Source organism: Hyla sarda, chromosome 8 (assembly GCF_029499605.1).
Source record: "Hyla sarda isolate aHylSar1 chromosome 8, aHylSar1.hap1, whole genome shotgun sequence".
NCBI classification, from domain to species: domain Eukaryota; kingdom Metazoa; phylum Chordata; class Amphibia; order Anura; family Hylidae; genus Hyla; species Hyla sarda.
This window is the reverse complement of record NC_079196.1, coordinates 127941155-127965220: the sequence shown is the minus strand read 5'-3', so window position 1 is coordinate 127965220 and position 24066 is coordinate 127941155. Positions and strand designations below refer to the sequence as shown.

Below are 24066 nucleotides of genomic sequence, written 5' to 3'. Positions count from 1 at the left end.
GCCACATTATTTGTAAATCACCTGGATTACGGGATGAACGACGTAATTCCACTCCTACATTGCCTACAACAAATGATTGAAACAATGGCTGGTCACGGCAATGGAGACGTTGCATCTACATCTCACGGCTACATGGGCCCTGTGGGGGCTAAACTGGAGGAGGAGGATGAGGGGCAGAGTGGAGCACAGTTTAGGTTGGATGAGATGGGCGGTGTTTCTAGTCATCGGACAGGAGAGGAGCAGGAGCAGCTAGAGGATCTAGAGGGTTATTATGATGAAGGCGAGACAGAGGACCCAGACACACCGTGGCAGTATGCAGTGGAGATGAAGGCAGGGAGTCCCTCCGAGTCACTGGAGCAAATGACACGATGCATGCTCAGTTGCTTGCATAGTGACCCCCAAATTGTCAAAATTCGTCAGCGGGATGACTTCTGGCTCTCCACCTTATTGGACACTCGCTACCGTCACACAATGGGGGCCTTTTTTTTTTACACCCACTGAGAGGGAGGACAAACTGACCTACTACAGAGAGATCCTACGTAGTCAGTTGGCCGATGCCTATCGGCGACATGGTCCATCCACTTGCAGGTCTGACTCAGGGGGGGGGGGCCTTTATGCTCACCTTCCACTGCCATGGCTGCTGGGGAAGGGAGGGGTGGCAGGAGCAGTAGCAGCTCCATTATCAACAGCCTAAGTCTACAGTCGATGAGGAGTAGCTTTCTTCACCCGCATAGCAACTCATCGGCAGCAGGTAGACATGGAGCAGGACCTGAACCAGCAGGTGATGGCATACCTTGACATGGCCATGCCAACAAACCTTGAAGATCCGCTGGACTTCTGGGCAGCCAAACTTGATTTATGGCCGCAACTAGCAGAGTTTGCCCTGGAAAAGCTGTCCTGCCCGGCCAGTAGTGTGCCATCAGAGCGGTTGTTTAGTGTGGTCGGGGCCATAGTCACCCCAAAGCGAACTCGTTTGTCCACGAAAAATGTGAAGAGACTGACCTTTTGTGAAGATGAATCGGGCATGGATCAGCCAGGATTTCCACCCTCCAATGCCAGATGCCTCAGAGTAGATTGACCATGCTGCTACACCAACACTTCACAATTATGGTTATGAAACCTTCTTGGGTTATTAATTAGGGTTTTGAAAGCCTCTTGGGCACTGTGAATGCCTGCTCCTGATTGATCCTGTTTCTTTCAGGAACTACTTGCCTCACTAATGCTTCTGGCCTTGGGCCTTTAATTTCTGGATGTTGGCACTAGCGACATACATGCTTACTTGAAATTTCTAAATTGATCGTGTAATGTAAGGGGTTATGAATGCCTCTTAGGTACTGCTGATGACTGCTTCTGACTGTGTGTTTCAGGAACGACTTGGCTTATTGATGTTTCTGGGCTTGGGCCTTACATTTTTGGATGTTTAGCATGAGCTAAATACATGCTTGATAAAAATTTCAACAATTTCAACAAAATTTCAATTTGGGGTTCGGGACACTAAAACTTGGGAGTTAAAAATTACATTTCAGAATCATTTAAATTAAATTTCAAATTCTTAAATTTAAATAAAAAAAATCATACATTTCAATGGTCTCCTCATGCGTCAGACAACTCCAGGCTGTGTCATTTAGGCAATATATGGTTTACTGATACTGCTGCTGGGCCTGGGTCTGGGAATAAAAATTTTATTATGGTAGGTAGCACTAGCTTATCCAAAATCTTTGGTTTAAATTTCTGAATTCATCTTTAATTCTTATGGATTGTGAAGGCCTAGTGTCTACTCATGCTGCTGCCAACTCCTGGCTGTGCCATTCAACCACTATATGGTCTCCTCATGCTGCCAACACCTCCACGCTGTGTCATTCAGCCACTATATGGACTCCTCATGCTTCAGCCACCTTCAGGCTGTACCATTCAGACACTATATGGGCTCCTTATGCTTTCCCCACCTCCAGGCTGTGTAATTAAGCCAATATATTGTTTTCTGATGCTGCTGGGACTGGGATATTAACTCAATATATGTTATGGTAGCACTAGATAACATAAATGCTTAATTGAGACTTCAATATTGATCTTTCAATGTAAGGGGTTATGAAACTCTCACGTGTACTGCTGATGCCTTCGCTTGACTGCTCCTGTGTCTTTCAGGAATGACTTGGCTTACTGATGCTCCTGGGCTTTGGTCTTAAATTTTTGGATGTTTAGCACGAGCTAAATACATGCTTAATAGAAATTTCAACATTGATCTTTCAATGTAAGGGGATATGAAACCATCTGGTGTACTGCTGATGCCTGCTCCTGACTGTGTGTTTCAGGAACTACTTGGCTTAGTGATGCTTCTGGGCTTGGGCCTTAAATTTTTGGATGTTTAGCACGAGCTAAATACATGCTAAATAGAAATTTCAACATTCATCTTTCAATGTAAGGCGTTATGAAACTCTCTTGGGTACTGATGATGCCTGCTCCTGACTGATCCTGTGTCTTTCAGGAATTACTTGGCTTACTGATGCTTCTGGGCTTGGGCCTTACATTTTTGGATGGTAGCACTGGCTAACATGCATCTTCAATAGAGATTTCAACATTCACCTTTTAATGTTAGGGGTTGTGAATCTCTCTTGTGTACTCATGCTCTTACCTGCTCCTGTATGTGTCATATAGCAACTACATGGTTTAGTGATGCTGCTGAGCCTAGGACATTACCTATATATGTTTATGGTAGCACTAGGTACCATAAATTACATTGCAATTTCAAAATTCATCTTTTATTATTAGAGATTGTGAGGCCCAATTGTCTCCTCATCTGCCGCCAACTCCAGGCTGTGCCATTCAGACACTATATTTCCTCATGCTTCAGCCTCATCCAAGCTGTGTCATCCAGCCACTATATGGTCTCCTCATGCTGCCAACACCTCCACGCTGTGTCATTCAGCCACTATATGGTCTCCTCATGCTGCCAACACCTCCACGCTGTGTCATTCAGCCACTATATGGTCTCCTCATACTGATGCCACTTCCAGGCTCTGTCATTGTGCCGCTCTGCGGCAGTGATTCCAAAAGCGATGCCGGTAATCTGCATGTTATTCTGAATAACAGTATTATTTCACGTTCTCAGCACACTCCATATGCGTGTTAGAACATAGGAAAGTGTTCTATACCCCTATTGAGGCTCTCTGTAGGCCAGAAATAGCCGTTTTTAATAAAGATTCGCGGAGAATAAATTCAGATCTAAACAATTTTTGGGGGGGAAAATTCAGCGAATCGGCCGAATTGAATTTTTGAAAAGTTCGCTCATTTCTAGAAATGAGGTTGGGATATGACAACTATATGTGAGGATGGAATATGAAGTCAAAAGTTTCTTCCTTTGTTAATTTTCCTCCCCAACAAGGATTAGGCTCCTGTCACACAAAAAAATGCATTCCTTTTAAAGATCCATTTAATGTTCCGTTATGAAAACCCTTAAAATCATCCGTTAAAACGGGCGTTACAAAATCCTTCTACAGTCTATAGGATTTTTACATTATCCGATTTAACCCGTTATTAATAATGGATTTTATTTTGTGACTGGAGAAAGAACAGAAGAAATCGTGCATGCACTATTTCTCCCGTTGCTTTCTCATGTCACAAAATAACGTCTGTTATTAATAACGGGCTATGACGGGTTAAAATGGATAATGTAAAAATCCCATAGACTATAATGGGATTTTGTAACGGCCTTATGGGATTTTGTAAGGGGTTTTCATAACGGAAAATTCAACGGATCTTTAAAACGGATTAATTTTATAGTGCGAAAGGCTCCTTAGGAAGGAAAAACTGGGCAACGGTGGGTACTCAGCTAGTATTAAATATTATTTAAAAATGTACAAGTCACATGCAGATTACAGGCGTCGCTATTAGAATCACTGCCGCAGAGCGTCTGGATGTTGCAGCAAAATGTAAAAGATAAAAGAGATTTTTTAATTTTTATTAAAATTTTTAAAATCCTTTTTTGAGGACCCATTTGGAGGGCAAGTCTGGTGCCAGCAGCCGCTGTAATTCAAGCTCCAAGTAATGGAAGTGTTAAGATTTTTGAGTAGAAGAAAATTACAAATCTTGAGAAAAATTTTTGAAACCAACTGGTGGCAAAACATTAATCTCAGAGTTCCCCTTGTTAAACAACCTCACTCAGGTTTATGGAACGGACTGTTGCAGAAATTTCTACAACTTAAACTGCCCCCCTTTTAAATCCACCCTTGATGAACATTTCACATATAATGCTACCCCTTTTTTTTATAGCTTTTTTTATCACAGATTTTAGTGTTTTTGGAAGTTCATATTATTTGCACTTGCATGTTCTGTAATCAGGGCTGTAGCTCCCATGAGGCGAGTGAGGCGATCGCCTCAGGTGCGCTGTTGCAAGGGGGAGCAACGGCCAGGACTGCATTGGCCCATGCTGCTGCACCTGCTTGCACAGGGAGTCCAGCACACATTATACTGAGGAGGAGTTGCAAGTGGGAAATATAGCGCAACATTTTGTTGATTTTCCTGCCCAGGCCTGTGCACCTGTGAGTCACAGACGTACAGGCTAGGCGGGAGAGAGGGAAGTCTGTGAGCAGTGCCGGGATGGATGATGCTGCAGCTTATTCTCCCTCTCCTGTGGAGCAGCTCTAGACTCTGGATTCTCCCTGGTCCCTCAGCAGAATGATGTGAATGGAGGGAAGGAGCAGGGGCGGCGCTGACAGAGGCCTACTCAGCTTCAGGTAGTGATCCCCACACCCTTCTTTCACTTCTCTACACCTCTCTGTAACCCCTGGACATCCTTCTGTTATCCCGTACACCCCTCTGTTACCCCTCTACACCTTTCTGTCATCCCTCTAAAAACCTCTGTCACCCCTGTACACCCCACAGTTAACCTGTACACCCCTCTGTCACCCTTCTAAACTCCTCTGTCACCCCTGTAGGCCCCTCTGTCACCCATGTACACCCCTCTGTTACTGTGTGGGGTAAGGCTGGAAGCATTGTGTGTGGGTGAGGCAGGAGGCATTGTGTGTGGGGATCCCACTGTAACCCCTCTAAACCCCTTTGTCACCCCTGTACACCCCATGGTTAACCCGTACACCCCTCTGTCACCCCTTTACACTCCTCTGTCACCACTGTATGCCCTTATGTCACCCATGTACACCCCTCTACACCCCTGTCTCCCATGTACACCACTCTGTCACTGTGTGGGATAAGGCTGGAGGCATTGTGTGTAAGACAGGGGGCATTTTGTGTGCTTGTGGGGGGGGGGTCTGGAGGCATTTGCGTGAGACTGGAAACATTGGGGGAGATTTATCAAAACCTGTGGAAAGGAAAAGTTGCCCAGTTTCCCATAGCAACCAATCAGATTGCTTATTTCATTTTGAAGAGGCCTTGTTAAAAATGAAAGAAGCAAGCTGTTTGGTTGCTATGGGAAACTGGGAAACTTTTCCTCTGCACAGGTTTTGATGAATCTTCCCTTTGTGCGTTGTGGGTAGGCTGGTGACATTGTGTTTGGAGGAAGCTGGAGTCATTTGTGGGGAAAAGGGGAGGAAAATGCTGGAAAAGTGCAGAGCCTAATACTAATATGTTTGTGTTGCAGGTTCTTCCCTGAAGAGCTTTGGCTGGAACAGATTATCATAATGTCCTGTGCCAGATGGGGAAGAAAAAAAAAAAAGAGAATGACTCTGATCAGTGATTATGTCATTTTTGAGTCGCTGCATAAAACCGTCCTGTAATCTACATAAGAGACAGTTGTGCCTGACCCTAGCAAAAATGGGGAAGGGGGGGGCGCAATTTTCTGTTCTTGCCTCAGGAGCAAAAAGAGTTAGCTACAGCTCTGTCTGTGATGCACATTATGTAACAATGTTTAGCACTTCTCTGATCGCTGTTATAAGAGCCTTTGTTTAAAGATGTTTTATAATTTATGAAATGTGACTTGTAAATTTCATAAATAATCATTATTTAACATTCTAATAGGCTATAGATAAATAAACACTAATTTACATAAATAAAAAGCTACACAGCTTGATTGTAATGTGAATGTGGGAGATTCGTAGGATAGCTTGGATATGAAGAGTGTTGTAGAAGTGACACTAATGTGGAGAAATTCTTACAAAAACATAATAAGTGTCCATAGCCATTAAATCATTTAATTAGTGCTTATTTGACTCCAATTAAGGTTTGTGTTTATAATGTGAAAGTGTCCAAAATATTTTATCATGTTTTATTCAGGCTTCAGTTTTTGAGAACTTTTGTAGTTTGCAGTTTTTGTTTAAAGACATTTTATAATTTATGAAAAGTTACTTTTTAAATAATATTTCATAGAAGTTAAATAAATAATTGCTTTACATAACCCCTTAAGGACCCAGCCAATTTTCAGTGTAGGACCCAGCCATTTTTTACACATCTGACCACTGTCACTTTAAGCATTAATAACTCTGGGATGCTCTTACCTTTCATTCTGATTCCGAGAATGTTTTTTCGTGACATATTCTACTTTATGTTAGTGGTAAAATGTTGATACTTGCATCATTTCTTGGTGAAAAATTCCAAAATTTGGTGAAGAAGCATTTTTTCAACTTTTAAGCTCTCTGCTTATAAGGAAAATAATATTCCAAATAAAATTATATTTTGGTTCACATATACAATATGTCTACTTTATGATTGCATCATAAAGTTGACATGTTTTTACTTTTGGAGACATCAGAGGGCTTCAAAGTTCAGCAGCAATTTTCCAATTTTTCACAAAATTTTCTAAATCTGAATTTTTTCAGGGACCAGTTCAGTTTTGAAGTGGATTTGAAGGGCCTTCATATTAGAAATGCCCCACAAATGACCGCATTATAAAAACTGCACCCCTCATAGTACTCAAAATGATATTCAGTAAGTGTGTTAACACTTTAGGTGTTTCACGGGAATAGCAGCAATGTGAAGGAGAAAATATGAAATCTTCATTTTTTACACTGGCATGTTCTTGTAGACCCAGTTTTTGAATTTTTACAAGGAGTAAAAGGAGAGAAATCTTCCTAAAATGTGTAACCCAATTTCTCTCGAGTAAGGAAATACCTCATTTGTGTATGTCCAGTGCTCTGTGGGTGCACTACAAGGCTCAGAAAGGAAGGAGCAACAGTGGGATTTTGGTGTGTGAGTTTTTCTGAAATGATTTTTGGGGGCATGTCACATTTAAGAAGCCCCTATGGTGCCAGAACAGCAAAAAATGGCCTACTATTTTGGAAACTACACCCCTCAAGGAACGTAACAAGGGGTCCAGTAAGCCTTAACACCCCACATGTGTTTCACGACTTTTTGTTAAAGTTGGATGTGTAAATTTTTATAATTTTTTCACCAAAATGCTAGTTTTCCCCCAAATTTTACATTTAAAAAGGGGTAATAGGAGAAAATGCCCCCCAAAATTTGTAACCCTATCTCTTCTGAGTATGGAAATACCTTATGTGTGGACGTCAAGTGCACTGCAGGCGCACTACAATGCTCAGAAGAGAAGGAGTCCCATTTAGCTTTTGGAAAGAAAATTTAGCTGAAATGGTTTTTGGTATACAACATAAATGGTGAACATAAGTGGTGAAAATGTGATTAATTCTTATGGTGTGATCTACACCACCAATAAATTAAAAACACAGCCGTATAGACTTACCGTTTGTTAGAGCGGGATCCAACTGAAGAGTTCCTGGCTGAGCTGCGGACACTATTAACAGATGCAGAACAAGAGGGATTGATTACGGAAGAGGAGTTCAAAACCATTTACAACCCACATGCCACAATATCAACGTTTTACATCTTACCAAAAACTCATAAAGGGTTAAATCCAGTTAAAGGACGCCCAATAGTGTCTGGAAATAATAACCTCACGCAGGGCGCAACCATCTACGTTGATAAAATTCTGGCACCTTTTGTTACCTCCCTCCCTTCATTTCTTAAGGACATCAAAGACACTGTTCTATAGATTAATGATCTCACAGTCACTGACAACACCCTTTTGATGAGTTTGGATGTTGAGAACCTATACAGCAACATCCAACACCAATTAAGCATCACAGCTATCACTAGTTTTCTTGACACTAAAAGTAGACTATTTACTAAACACAATTCTTTTGTTACACAATTACTCAATTTCGTACTCACTCACAATTTCGTTCTCTTTGGCGGTGCCCTCTATCAACAGATGAAGGGTACCGCCATGGGGACTTCTTGTGCACCGTCTTATGCTAATTTGTTTTTGGGGTGGTGGGAGCACAATTTTGTTTTTGGTGATGATTTTTCTTTTTACACTGAGCACATTCTTTATTGGGGAGGTACATTGATGATATTTTGATTTTCTGGGATGGGGAAGTCACCTTATTTTTGGATTTTGTACAGAAACTAAACTCTAATTCCATCGTTATGAGGTTTACCTCAGAGATTGGAGGGAAAAAACTTAACTTTCTGGATCTCACCATCTACATTGATAAGGTTAATCATATACAAACCAACATTTTCCGTAAACCCACAGCTACCAATAGCTTACTTCATTGGAACAGTCATCATCCAGTTTCCCTTAAAAAAAAGTATACCCATAGGGTAGTACCTAAGGGCAAAATGTAATTGTTCAGAAGAGTATCAATTTCAACAGGAAAGCCGTCAGCGCATGTCACGATTCACTAACCGAGGTTACCCCCAAAAAATCTTAGAACAGCATATAATCGAGCATCGTGGAGTAACAGAACAGATCTATTATCATCCAATATGCTCCCAAGTAGACCTGATGATATTATCAGATGTATAGGGACCTTTGACTCATATACCACACAAAAAATATTTTGGGACATCATTAGCATATTCTGAGATCTGATCCAGACCTTCAACAACGGGTAGGCCCAAAACCAAGCATCAAATATAGAAGAGGACCCAATCTGAAAGACATTCTGGTACATAGCCTTTTAACTACACAGAAGACCACCACTAGCGCATGGCTTCCTTCCAAACCACAGAGATCTTTTCCCTGTGTCCATTGTACTATGTGCCAGTACACATGGAAAACTAAGAACTTCATCAATTCCCAGAATGGAAATAGTTATACCATCTATGAATTCATAAATTGTTCTAGTAAAAATGTGATTTATGCATTACAATGTACATGTCCCTACATTTATGTAGGTAAGACAACCCAGGAACTACGACACCGTATAGAGAAACATCTGAGTACCATCAGGACCCTGGCATTCACGCCAGTGGCAAGACAAATTAAAGAAAAACATCAAAATAACTTAAAAGAACTTACCTTTTAAGGTATTCGCCGAATGAAGCTTGGACCAAGGAAGGGCAATATTGATGGGATTCTATTAAGAGAAGAAGCCAGATGGATTTATCGGTTAAATTGCAGACACCCTCATGGTTCAAATGAGGGTTTTTCTTTTTCCGCATTTTTAGAGTAATAGTGACATATTCAATTTATCAGAATATCTGCATCTCTACTATGGTTCATCCCTATGAGTTCCGTAGCTTTATAGTTATTAACTGGCCTTTTCCTCACAAAAACAGTTTTTCTCTCCATACGTTGTAGTTTTTCTTCTCATACGTTGCAACAGGATATAGGGGCACTAGATGTAGTGTTCGTATATATATAGTATGACAATATGGATATGATAGTGAATAGTATATAAATAGTAACCCATAAGTACAAATAGAGTATAAGAGTGTCTGTGGTAACACAATTCTAAATTAATGTATACAACACATGATTGAGTTTCAATCATAATGATACTAACTAGATACAGTGTCTTCATATATATGCAGCATAATGATATGGACATGATTGTGGATAGTAGATAAACAGCAACCCATAAGTACAGATAAAGCAAAATGATAAATAACAAAATTATGCCAGAGTACAATTAACTGAATAGAAGAAAGTCATATTTAGAATTACATACTGTATAATATCACTATCACTTCAGGGCAAAAGATAGACATCTAAAATAAATGGAGATGCTGTATGGGGTTACCTCCATTGCACTTACTGGCTCATGAAAGAACGGATAATCTGTTTGCCTTTAGGGGACTTGGGTAATAGAGAATACATATGTACATACTTAACTGTATCTTAATTATAACATCTTATAATGGTCTGCATATATTTGCTTTCACTATGATCAATATAAATTAGGGATGGCCCTTAGCAATATAACAATATTCACCATATATATATATATATATATATATATATATATATATATATATATATTTATATATATATATCCATGGTTGCTGCAACTGAGAAAACCATGTATTATAATTATATATAAACTATTGAGTTCCAGTACACATAAGAGTTTTGGAGTTTGCGCAGTAGCAGATGATATACAGATCACAGTCTAAGTCCGTAGACATGCGCGACATACCTGATTCTGCGTAGTAACATCAACAACAGGGAAATAAAACTAAGTCCGGTGACATGCGCAGCAACAATGATAGAGATTTAGGAAGCCCCTATGGTGCCAGAACAGCAAAAAATCGCCCCCATGGTCTACTATTTTGGAAACTTCACCCCTCAAGGAACGTAACAAGGGGTCCAGTGAGCCTAAACGTCCCACAGGTGTTTCACGACTTTTCATTAAAGTTGGATATGTAAATATTTTTTTTTGTTTTTTCACAAAAATGCTGGTTTTGCCCCAAATTTTACATTTTTACAAGAGGTAATAGGTGAAAATGCACCCCAAAATTTGTAACCCCCATCTCTTCTAAGTATGGAAACACCCCATGTGTGGACGTCAAGTGCACTGCGGGAGCACTACAATGCTCAGAAGAGAAGGAGTCGCATTTAGCTTTTGGAAAGCAAATCTTGCTGAAATGGTTTTTGAGGGGCATGTTGCATTTAGGAAGCCCCTATGGTGCCAGAACAGCAATAACTCCCCCACATGGCCTACTATTTTGGAAACTACACCCCTCAAGGAACGTAACAAGGGGTACAGTGAGCCTTACCACCCCACAGGTGTTTCACAACTATTTTTTAAAGTTGGATATGTAAATTCTTTTTTTTATATATAAAATGCTGATTTTGCCACAAATTTTACATTTTTACAAGGGGTAATAGGGGAAAATGCCCCAAAATTTGTAACCCCATCTCTTCTGAGTATGGAAATACCCCATGTGTGGATGTCAAAAAAAAAAAAACACCTGGCATACTATTTTACTAATTTGGAAACTACACCCCTAAAAACATAACAAGGGGTACAGTGAGCCTTAACACCCCACAGGTGTTTGAGGAATGTTCATTAAATTGGGATGGGAAAAGGAAAAATTTTATTTTTTACACAAAAATGCTGGGGTGACCCCCGAATTTTTCATTTTCACAAGTGGTAACAGGAGAAAATGTCACTATAAATTTGTAAGAACATTTCTTTGGAGTAAGGACATACCTCATATCTGGGCGTAAACAGCTCTGCGGGTGCACACGAGGTCTAGATGATGAGGAGGACGAGGAAGAACACAGGAATGTAGGATCTTCCTCGTCCTCACTGGCAGATTCAGAGTCGGAGGCAAGTAAAGCGTATGCCTCCGCTGCCAAAAATGCCCATCGCCTTTTTTCTAAGGTGGCGGGGGGGGGGGGGGAATGTGTAGTGTGTGTGCTTGGTGTAACTTTATCTATAACGGTGTGTGATTAGAAATCACACACCATTATATGGGGGAGAAAAGAGCGCTATGGCCCCAAAAAAAGGGGGGGGGGGTCAAATGCAGAGCCCTGAACCCCTAATAGGGCCTAGGTTTCGCTGAAAAGCTGGGGTCGGGGGGGAAAAAAATGTTAACTTTTTTTTTTTTTTTTTTTACCTCCTACCTTTCCCTTCACTGACAACTCACCCTGACTAATGGTCACTTCTTAAGCCCTGAGGGTCACAGATCTCTACAGAGGGGGGGTCCCTGGCTCTTTCTCACAGCTCTGCCCGCTGACTGAACTCAGCTGGCAGAGCTGCGAGAAGGAGACATTAACCCCTCCCCTGCCGGCTGCTGTCCTGTGACGAAATTTAGGGCAAATGACATCATATACCCTTTCACCCATATACTGTAAAATGCAGGAAAGGTGCATGGGAGAGCCAGGCCTAACAAATTAAAACCATATGCTTGGCCCCTAAATGAATGTGTAACAGTAATGGATGCTAAAAAAAAATTGATCCTGGCACTTCTCCCAAGTATATAACAAACATAAGCATTTCATGACGTGTTTCTGATTCGAACTGAACCTTTTTTCACAGATGTGCACATACATGAGAGAGGGTTTGAACCAGAAAAGCATTGTGAACTGCTTATATTTGTGTGTTATATTGGTAAATCTTCTATACTTGAGAGAAGTGCCAGAACAGAACTTTTTTTTTTCAGCGTCCATTACTGCTACAAGTTTTACCAACCCCATTGAGAACTCGGCGACGACCCTACTTTGATACTTACATGCTGATACAGGAGTTGGGCTCTTAGCACAACATTTTTTGGTAAGCAGAATTATTGCTAAACAAATATATTGCCCTCCGGTGCACTAGGACCACTTTTTTTTTTTTTTTTTTTATACTTGTTTCACTCCATTTTGAAGGCTATGGACTGGTCTATAATCCAAATTCAAAGTCCCCAGAATGGGTCATTTAGTAAATTCAGACCCTAGACTAAATTCCAATATAAATTCAGAGCCTAGACCAGAGCAAAAAATATACTGTAAATTCACATTCCAGATTAAACACTTCAATTTAACTACTGCTTCTAGGTTCTCTTCATCTCTGGCTGTTGCCATTGGTAAGGTCATCTCCCTTATTTTTTAGATCACAGTAACTCTGCTGTGATTTCTATCGTATTCTATCCTATTCACCCCATGCATAGTCAAGCTGAATAGTCCTGTTGTAAATAAGGAGAGGCAAGGTAAGCTGCTGCCAGACAACTCTGCCAGTGGTTTGTTTCCTTAAAAATAAAATGTGCTAGACTATTCTCTCCCCCAACATCGTACGTCAGGAAAAATTTAGGAGGCCCTGTCCCGCCAAAATCATCGTTGGCAGACTTGAAATGGCAGACTTGAGTGTGTGTGACCTTTTGTATCCAATGTTCCTTTCATTTTGTATTTTTTCAACAATGCTGTTTTAAAGAAATACTGCAGTGAAGGACAATGTATCCCCTATCCAAAGGATAGGGAATAAGTGTCTGATCATGGGGTCATCAGACCACTGGGGTCCCTGCAGTCTCCTGCATGGTACTCAGCTGTCCTCACATACGGAGGAGTGGTCAGCATGCACCCTCCATTTATCTCTATGGGAGAACCAGATATACCCAAATACTGTACTTGTGTCACACTGGGAGAAGTGTAGCTGCCACCACTCCACCCCTTATTAACTGGCTGAATGCTAGCTTCTCCAGGTGCCCGGTAAACAATGATCCACTAGTCCCCTTAAGCACTCCAGCAGTGCTCTGGACTCTGTGATTATGGCAAAATAGAATAAAGCAATGGGGGAGAGAAAAGGATGGCAACTCACTGGAAAAGTCCAATGGTGCTTTATTCTCTGGGACACGTGCAGGTAAGAACAGGTGTGTTACAAAACAGAGCAGGGACGTGCACAGACATTTTGGAGGGCAGGGGCTCAAATAAAAAAAAAAAGGCACTATAAAAAATACCATATTTTTTATAATATACATTTTTTTGTAAAAAGCGGTCAAAACAAAAATGATACTGATATAAACTTCAGATCACGGCACAAAAAATGAGTCCTCATACCGCGCTATATGCCGAAAAATAAAAAACTTTTAGGGGTCAGAAGATGACAATTTTAACCCCTTAAGGACTCAGGGTTTTTCCGTTTTCGCACTTTCGTTTTTTTCCTCCTTACCTTAACCCTCTAAATTTTCCACCTAAAAATCCATATTATGGCTTATTTTTTGCGTCGCCAATTCTACTTTCCAGTGACATTAGTCATTTTACCCAAAAATTCTCGGCGAAACGGGAAAAAAAATCATTGTGCGACAAAATCGAAGAAAAAACGCCATTTTGTAACTTTTGGGGGCTTCTGTTTCTACGCAGTGAATATTTTGGTAAAAATGACACCTTATCATTATTCTGTTGGTCCATATGGTTAGAATGATACCCTACTTATATAGGTTTGATTTTGTTGCACTTCTGGAAAAAATCATAACTACATGCAGGAAAATTAATACGTTTAAAAATGTCATCTTCTGACCCCTATAACTTTATTTTTCCATATACAGGGCAGTATAAGGGCTAATTTTTTGCGCTGTGATCTGAAGTTTTTAACGGTACAATTTTTTATTTGATCAGACTTTTTGATCACTTTTTAATGGTATAAAAAGTGACCAAAATACGCTTTTTTGGACTTTGAAATTTTTTTGCGCGTATGCCATTGACTGTGCAGTTTAATTAACATATATTTTTATAGTTCCGACATTTACGCACGCGAAGATACCACATATGTTTATAAAATTTTTTATTTACACTGTTTTATTTTTTTTATGGGAAAAGGGGGGTGATTCAAATTTTTATTAGGGAAGGGGTTAAATGACCTTTACTAACACTTTTTTTTTACTTTTTTTTTTTTGCAGTGTTATAGGTCCCATAGGGACCTATAACACTGCACACACTGATCATTATTATCCCATAGGGACCTATAACACTGCACACACTGATCATTATTATCCCATAGGGACCTATAACACTGCACACACTGATCACTGTTATCCCATAGGGACCTATAACACTGCACACACTGATCTCTCATGCTGATCATGTATTGACACGCCTGTGATCAGTGATATCGGCGCTTGACTGCTCCTGCCTGGATCTCAGGCACGGAGCAGTCATTAGTCGATCGGACACCGAGGAGGCATGTAAGGGCCCTCCCGGTGTCCTGTAAGCTGTTCGGAACGCCGCGATTTCACCGCGGCGGTCCCGAACAGCCCGACTGACTAGCCGGAATACTTTCACTTTCGCTTTAGAAGCGGCGGTCAGCTTTGACCACCGCTTCTAAAGGGTTAATAACGCACATTGCCGCGATCGGCGATGTGTGGTATTAGCCGCGGGTCCCGGCCGTTGAGCGCCGGGACCGATGCGATGTGATGTCCTGCGTCGTTAAGGGGTTAAACACGAATTTTGGTGCATGTAGATATTATTTTTTTAAAGTAGAAAAATAAAATAAAACCTATATAAATTGGGTATCCTTGTAACCGTATGGACCTACAGAATAAAAATAAAGTGTCATTTTTACCGAAAAGTGCACTGCGTAGAATCAGAAGCCCCCAAAAGTTACAAAATTGCTGTTTTGTTTTTACTTTTGCCCCACAAATATTTTTCTGGTTTTGCCATAGAGTTTGTGTTGAAATGATTGAAGCCATTACAAAGTACGATTTCTGATGCAAAAAAACAAGCCCTTATATGGGTATATAGGTGGAAAATGGAAAACATTATGATTTTTAGAATGTGAGGAGGAAAACACGAACGTGAAAAAATAACTTCTGTAGTTCTATTCTTCTTTTATTTTGTTCTGGGAATGTTTGATTCAGAGTTTCCCAACCAGGGTGTCTTCAGCTGTTGCAAAACTCGTCTGGGCATGCTGGGAGTTGTAGTTTTGCAACAGCTGGAGACACCCTGGTTGGGAAACACTGGTTTGGTTATAGGCCATTATATGCTTGATCTCCTCAAAATCATACACCCCCCCCGCCTCCACCCAAACATAGCTCAACTACAACCACCAGTATGCAAAGGAACATAGCATGACTACAACCACCAGTGTGTAAAGGAACATAGCTCAACTACAACCACCAGTATGTAAAAGAACATAGTACTACTACAACCACCAGTATGTAAAGGAACATAGTACTACTACAACCACCAGTATGTAAAGGAACATAGCTCAACTACAACCACCAGTATGTAAAGGAACATAGTACTACTACAACCACCAGTATGTAAAGGAACATAGCTCTACTACAACCACCAGTAGTATGTCCCTGGTGTCGGGTGATAGGAGTCCCACATCCCTTAATATACATATGTGTGTGTGTGTGCGTGTTTCCCAACCAGAGTGCTTTCAGCAGTTGCAACAGCTGGAGGCACTCTGGTTGTGAGACATTGATAAATACACACACATGCATAAATCAGTGTTTCACTACCAGGGGGACTCTAGCTGTTGCAAAACTACAACTCCCAGCATGGCCAGACAGCCTATACAGCTGGCCGCACCCTGGTTGGGAAACACTGATTACAGACAAATATAAAAACTTATATACACAACATTAGTGTACTTCAGGGGCGCCATGCGATTTGTGACCACCACTGCAATAAGTGCTGCATCAATCCTGGGCCTTGTTGGCCTAGTGACAGACACAGCACTGCATATAACATACATAAAATACTATACATATACACACTTACATACACATACACCATACATGTGTATATACATGCAGTACATACACACTATACACAAAGGCTTCACAGACATGTTCACACAATACATCTGCACACTATATATGAATACACTCACTTTTATAGGAAGCTGGCTGGGTGCAGAGAATACTTCAGTAACTGGATGTTCAGCAGGACTCTGTGCTTCCTGGTCCCTGCAGACTCAGCCGACAGGAAGTTACACTGTGCGAGATCGTTCAGCAACAGAACAGAAGGGGGGGGGCAGCTTGTTAAAGGAGCCGAGCATCTCCCTGCCAGTGCCAGCGCTATACAAGTGACCCCTGCAGAGAGGTAGCACCTCTATAGAGTGAGCAGACTCACTTTGTCTACCAGTTTAGCAAAAATAAAAAATGGGCATTAAAGAAGCAAGGGCGAAAAAGGGCAGGGGCTGAAGCCCCCTTTGAACCCTATGTGCGCACGTCCCTGAAACAGAGCAACGTTTTGTGACGGACGCTTCTTCCGGCTCACGGGCTGTGACATGGTGCCGGTGCGGCTAAAATACATCAGTGGTGCCCGACACCATGGTGACCAGTATACAAATCACGGCGCATGCACAATGCAGCACTGCCGCCAGACAGGTAAAGTGAATAATTACCTAAAATCTGTGAACAGAGAAAAAAACTAAAAGAACTAGCATGACAATAAATAAGCACAGATCATAAAAAGACACTCATACCATTCTTGTCATTAAGATCTGGTGGTCCCAGGGCGTTCCTTCTCAGAATCCAATCGGATTCTTTCTGCAATAACAACTTATGGTGATCTCCGCCATATTTTGGTATATACACCACCTCTATTCCTGAGAACGACAGCACAGTAAGATCAGCTTCATGGACAACAAACACAGAAAAAGCGTAACACTGAAATTATCAGCACACCAAAGTTATAATGCAAAATAAGACAATTCTTTATTTATTACATACACAACCCTGTAAACAACCACACATAAATGGTAACAAGGGAAAAAATAAAATCAATTAACAATAGGGGCTACAGAATAGAGCCTGTAGCCCCAATTTTTTTTATTGATTTTATCTTTTCCCTCGTTTTAAGTTTTTTCCCCATTTATGTGTGGTTGTTTACAGAGTTGTGTATGTAATAAATAAAGAATTGTCTTATTTTGTGTATTGTACACTGATCAGCAGCCATCTTATTATTATTGATTGAGCCCCCTCTCTTCTTGGTTTCTACCATCACCTGCATGAACACTCCTAACATGCTCGATCAGTCTGGGGAAACCCCTTCCCGTTCTCATAGAGTGTATGTGCTCTTGGACCCTGACATACAAGCAGTGAATTGTCTTCCCAATATAAAAAGACCCACATGGGCACAAGATCATATAAACAACAAATGTAGTTCTACAAGTAATAAGATGGAACACCTTCCACTCCATTCCTCCTAACCTACAGTACTTCAATTCACCATTAGTCTGCAAACCGAACAATGCCTACATTTAAAATTACCTTCTCTAACCACTTCTCTCTTATTGAATTAATCTGGTGAGGTGCCAATGACAGCGGATGGCAGGCTGAATAACGGTGCTCATAGATTAATGTTGGAACGAAAAAGACAAACTGTTTTTGATTTACTATCATATATTTAATATATTTACTACTGGACAGAAGCTGATGTTTCTTACTTCTAGCTTTTTCTAGAGCTGATTAAACTTCCATAGGGGGATAACCTCTTTGAATTAACCGTTGTTCAAAATTACTGTCATCATTATTCAACCATCTAAGCTGGACACACTTCACTGCCTTCTTAACGTGAGGGGAGTGGTGGCTACTGTAATGAAGCAACACATTGGTCGCTGTCATTTCCCTAAACCAGTAGTGACCACTCTGCCACCTGCCACCCACCACCTCTACCCTCACGTCAAGAAACTCAAGGGACTGTCCACCAAATACTGAAGGGAACTTCATATTCATTTTTAAATCCTTATTCAGATACTCCACTAACTCCGTGAACTGCAATGGGGAACGTGACCAAACTATAAAAATATTGGCAGTATACCAAAGAAAAGTAACACTCACAGAGGGGGTCAATGCTGAAAAAATGCATTTCTTTTCAAAAGCTGCCAGAAACAAATTAGCAAATGAACATGCGACAAGGGTCCCCATTGCAGTCCCAGAGTCGTGGCAAAACCACCTGTCCTGAAACTTGAAAGCATTATGTGACTCATCTTGAGGGATCCAGGTGTAGAGACTCTCCATGTCTACTGATGCTAACTGGTACCCCTCTTGCCACGGTATATCATAAAGAGCTCTCAAAAAATTGCTTTAACAATGGATGAATTAACCAATCAATGTACTTTGAAAGGCTCTCTGTCACTGAGCCAACCCCTGAGACAATAGGTCTGCCAAGGTGGGGGAGCTCAGCAACTTATGAACCTTGGGGAGATAATACCAGTAAGGTATATACGTAAAAATTGTGGTAAATGCTTGTCAGCAGTTTGTATTGAAATGGCTCCCAGTTCCACATGTCTACGCAACATAGAGGGCAACTGGCCAGGGGCAGACTGACACGTCGAGCACTTGGGGGCCCGCTGCTGCCAGCCGCTTATCTTTGATTTATTTTTTTTATTTCTGCCCACAGCCACCAACTAGCTGGAGGTCTCCTCACCTGCCTCCAGGGGTCTTCTGCTCTGGTATGAGATCAAGCAAACCAGAGCAGAAGATCGCCGATAACACTGATCAGTGCTATGCCCTATACATAGCACTGAACAGTATTAGCAATAAAATGATTGCAATAGATGGTCCCCTATGGGGACATACAAAAATCTAATAATAATAAATAAAAAAAAAAGAGGGGTGTCATTACAAAGTACAATTGGTCATTCAAAAATCAAGCCCTCATTTGGGTCTGGGGATGGAAATATAAAAAGGTCAAAATGGGCTTGGTCTTTAAGGGGTTAACATCCTGGAAGGTTTACGGTAACTTTGGGTCAGCTGTAGAGTCAAAGGATGTATCAGGCATGCTGGGCGTTGTAGTTAGTAACTGCAACTTCCAGCATTCCCTGACGCAGCCTATGGCTCTGCAGCTGACCCAAAACTACAACTGTACCATATCAAAGTATAGTGTAGTTTATGGTGGTACATGCGAGTAGTTGTAGTTTTGGATCAGCTGCAGAGCCATAGGCACAGTGAAGGAATGCTGGGAGCTGCAGTTACTAACTACAATGCCCTGGTACAACCTATAGCTCTGCAGCTGAGCCAAACAAAAACTATAATTCCCAACATGTTGCTGTACTGTACTACTATAAAGTGCAACATGCTGGGAGTTGTAGTTTTGGTTTAGGTCAGCTTCAGAACAATAGGTTATGTAAGGGCATGCTGGGAGTTGTAATTAGTAACTAACTGCAAGTTCCTGACACATAAATTAGAGCAAAAAAAAATAAAAAGCATAAAATGCACCACAGAAACGTTGTCATAGAAGGGGAGCAGGCGGAAGGCGTACATGTATGCCCTGCGTCCTTTAGGTGTTAAATGTGAGCTTATTTTTCAGTATTTTCTCTACTTATTAAAAGATTGATTTATTGTATATGGGTGGGGCATCTATATGGGTGTGGCTTACACATGGGAGGGCGCACGGGGGCCCCATGAGTTGTCAGTCCAGCCCTGCAACTGTCATAAATATCTAACGGTAGGGTCCATAGATAGTGGCATATATACCTTAACATTGTGGAGCTGACTAAGGGCCTCTGCAATGTATTGCTCCCATGTCAGCACCACGATGTTGCCTCCCTTATCCCCTTTGCATAGAGATGAATGGTTGGTGCGAGCCGACTTCCACTTCATGCGCAAGGATAGCCGGAACGCCAGGCAGATTGTGGCCCATCAGACACTTATCCCCTATCCTTTGGATATGGGATATGGGATAAATTGCCCTTCACTGCAGTGCCCCTTAATAAGCCAAACAAAGAATACAAAATGAGCGTGCAGGCTCCTATCAACTATACAAAGTATTTTTTTTCATCTTTAGTTACATAGTATTTCTCTAAAGCCAGGAAGCTTTATGTAGTTATCTGATAATATGTAATGGTTACATAGTTAGTATGGTTGAAAAAAGACATACGTCCATCAAGTTCAACCAGGGAATTGAAGGGAAGGGTGTAAGGGGATAAGGGGAAGGGATGTTTTTTATAATTCTGCATAAGCATTAATGTTATTTTGTTCCAGGAATCTATCTAACCCTGTTTTAAAGCTATTAATTGTTCCTGCTGTGACCAGTTCCTGAGGTAGACTGTTCCATAAATTCACAGTTCTTATGGTAAAGAAGGTGTGTCGCCCCTTTAGACTAAACCTTTTCTTCTCCAGACGGAGGGAGTGCCCCCTCGTCCTTTGGGGGGGTTTAACCTGGAACCCCAAGCATTTGCTAAGTGGATGCCCAGACACAGTCCATCCAAGTCATCTTGTAACTTATGCACATCCTCTATAGACTGTACTGTGCTACAAAGCTTGGTGTCATCTGCAAAGATAGAAACAGAGCTGTTAATACCATCCTCTATATCATTGATAAATAAATTAAACAACAGCGGGCCCAGTACAGAACCTTGGGGTACACCACTAATAACAGTGGACCAATCAGAGTACGAATTATTGACCACCACTCTCTGGGTACGATCCAGGAGCCAGTGTTCAATCCAGTTACAGACTAAAGTTTCCAAGCCCAAAGACCTTAACTTACCTGTCAGATGTCTATGAGGGACAGTATCAAATGCTTTAGCAAAATCCAGAAACACTATATCCACAGCCATTCCTCTGTCAAGGCTTCTACTCACAACTTCATAAAAGCAAATTAGATTGGTTCGACAACTTCTATCCTTAGTAAACCCATGCTGGTTATCACTTATAATACTATTATCCCCTATGTATTCCTGTATGTAATCCCTTATAAGTCCTTCAAACAATTTACCCACAATGCATGTTAAACTTACCGGTCTATAATTGCCTGGCGAAGACCTAGAGCCCTTCTTGAAAATTGGTACCACATTCGCCTTGCGCCAGTCCCTTGGCACAATACCAGACACGAGAGAATCTCTAAATATCATGAACAAGGGTACAGATATTACTGAACTTACCTCTCTAAGAACTCTTGGGTGTAGTCCATCCGGTCCTGGAGATTTGCTTACATTTACTTTACTTAACTTACCTTGTACCATCTCTACATTAAGCCAGTTCAGTACATTACATGATGTGTTACCAGCACTGACCTGGCCAATGTCAGCTCCTCCTTCTTCCATAGTATATACAGAACTAAAGAACCCATTAAGTAGCTCCACCTTCTCTTGATCGCCCGTGACAACATCCCCATTATCATTATTAAGGGGTCCTACATGCTCTGTCCTTCTGTCCTTGTTTTTTTTGTATTTATATATCTAAACAAATATTTAGGATTAGTTTTGCTTTCTTTGGCCACTTGTCTCTCATTTAGAATTTTTGCCATTTTTATTAAATTTTTACAGATTTTATTAAGTTCTTTGTACTGTTTAAATGTTATATCTGATTCATCAGATTTGTATTTTTTAAAAACAATTTTTTTGTTGTTTATTGCTCTTTTAACATAATTTGTCAGCCATGTAGGATTTAGTTTTAATCATTTATATTTGTTCCCCTTTGGTATATATTTAGCTGTATAGTTATTTAGAGTTGATTTAAAAATTTCCCATTTACCTTCTGTATCAGTATTCGAGAACACCTCCCTCCAGTCTATGTCCTGTAGTGCAGCTCTCAGCCCAGGGAAATTTGCCTTTTTAAATATTTATTTATATGTTTTTGCCTTCCCCGTCTGTCTTTGTTTTCTACATTTTAAATAGTAAATAGTAAATTTCTACATTTTAAAAAGTAACTATATTGTGGTCGCTGTTACCAAGGTTTTCCCATACAGTTACATTACCAACCAGCTCTGCGTTGTTGGAAATGATCAGATCCAACAAGGCATCACTTCTTGTTGGGTCCTCCACAAACTGGTCCATAAAATTATCCTCCCATTATTACCACTGTACTTGCCCGGGCAGCCCTCTCTATTTGTTTATACAGCTGACCTTCCATCTCCTCAGGGATGTTAGGGGGTCTGTAGATTATACCAAATACTATTTTTTCAGTATTTCCCTCCTTTTGTAATTCTACCCCCAATGATTCCACATCCTCAAAATCAGCACCCACTATGGCATCGTTCACACTGACTTTCATACCACTTCCAACATACAGACAGACTCCACCACCTTTTCTGTTCGTTCTGTCCTTACGAAACAATGTAAACCCCTGCAGATTAACAGCCCAGTCATGCGAGGAGTCCAGCCATGTCTCAGTGACCCCAACTATATCAATATGTTCCTCCAGTATCAAGGCCTCAAGCTCCCCCATGTTATTTGCTAGGCTTCTGGCATTTGTGAACATACACTTTACATTTCCATTAAGTTTTACACATATAGTCTCACTAATGGGATTTTCTGAGTTATTGGGGTTAATGTTATTATTTGAGTTATAAGGGCTAATTGTACTATTTAAGTTATTGGGGCTAATGGGATTTTTTGCGTTATTGGGTCTAACGTTATTATTTAAGTTATTGGGGCTAATGGTATTTTTGGAGTTAATGGGGCTTATTGTAGTTATTGAGTTATTGGGGCTAATGAAATTTTTTGAATTATTCGGGTTACAATTTTTTGGGCTACATTTATTTTTACGACTGGTTTATAACCCATGGATCTCCTTATCCATTGCTCTTAACCTCCCCTTACAGGACTCCTCTCCACCCACCATTATGTCCTGACCCCTCTCTAACCTATCCATCCCACTGTCTGCTTTCTTTGCTTTATTATCCTCCCCCCACTCACCTAGTTTAAATTCTCTGCCACCCCTTCCAGGATTCTCTCCCCCGACACAGCGGACCCCCTTCCATTCAGGTGCAAATTATCTGTAGAATAGAGTTTGTACCCCAATGAAAAGTCAGCCCATTGCTCTAAAAATCCAAACCCTTCCCCCTTACACCACGACTTAAGCCATGCATTTAACTCCCTAAGCTCCAGCTGTCTTCCCTGCGATGCGCATGGCACAGGAAGTATTCCAGAGAACACAACCTTAGAGGTCCTTCCCTTCAGCTTGGCACCTAGTTCCTTGTAATTACTCTTCAAGGACCTCCACCTACCATGTATTCTGTCGTTGGTTTCCACATGGACCACGACAGCTGGGTCAACCCCCCCTAGTAATTTGTCCACCCTTTCCACCACATGCCGAACCCTGGCACCAGGAAGACAGCAAACCATTCGGTTGAGGTGGTCTTGGCGACAAATTATTCTATCCGTCTTCCTGATTCTAAAATCCCCTTCCACAACTAACTGTCTTGGCCTACCTGCGTTACCATCCCCCACACTACTAGTTGAGCTGTTCCCCCGGCTGTTAGGGAGACCAGTATCCACTAGGGTTGCCATCTCTGATACTGAGGCCCTCGCATCATCGCCCAACTTGGCAATTTTACTTGGGAGATCAGAAGCAGAAGTGGCCTTCCTTTTCCTTGCCCCCTTTCCAGTCCCTCTAACTACATTAACCCAGCTCCCTACTTGGGCCTCCTGGCTAGTTTCTCCAACCTCCATTTCTACCCCACTAACTGCTTGCTCTGTAAGCAGTCTGCTCCTT

The 24066-nt window shown here is 41.2% G+C and overlaps 1 protein-coding gene across 1 annotated transcript in view; it reads right to left on the bottom strand.

Annotated features, from left to right (window-relative positions):
* LOC130284964 (growth/differentiation factor 8-like) overlaps positions 1-24066 on the bottom strand; it is a 203567-nt gene that overhangs the window by 141374 nt on the left and 38127 nt on the right. Inside the window, exon 3 of the mRNA XM_056535959.1 lies at positions 9269-9326. Coding sequence (XP_056391934.1) covers positions 9269-9326 — 58 coding nt within the window. The remainder of the gene's footprint in view (positions 1-9268; positions 9327-24066) is intronic.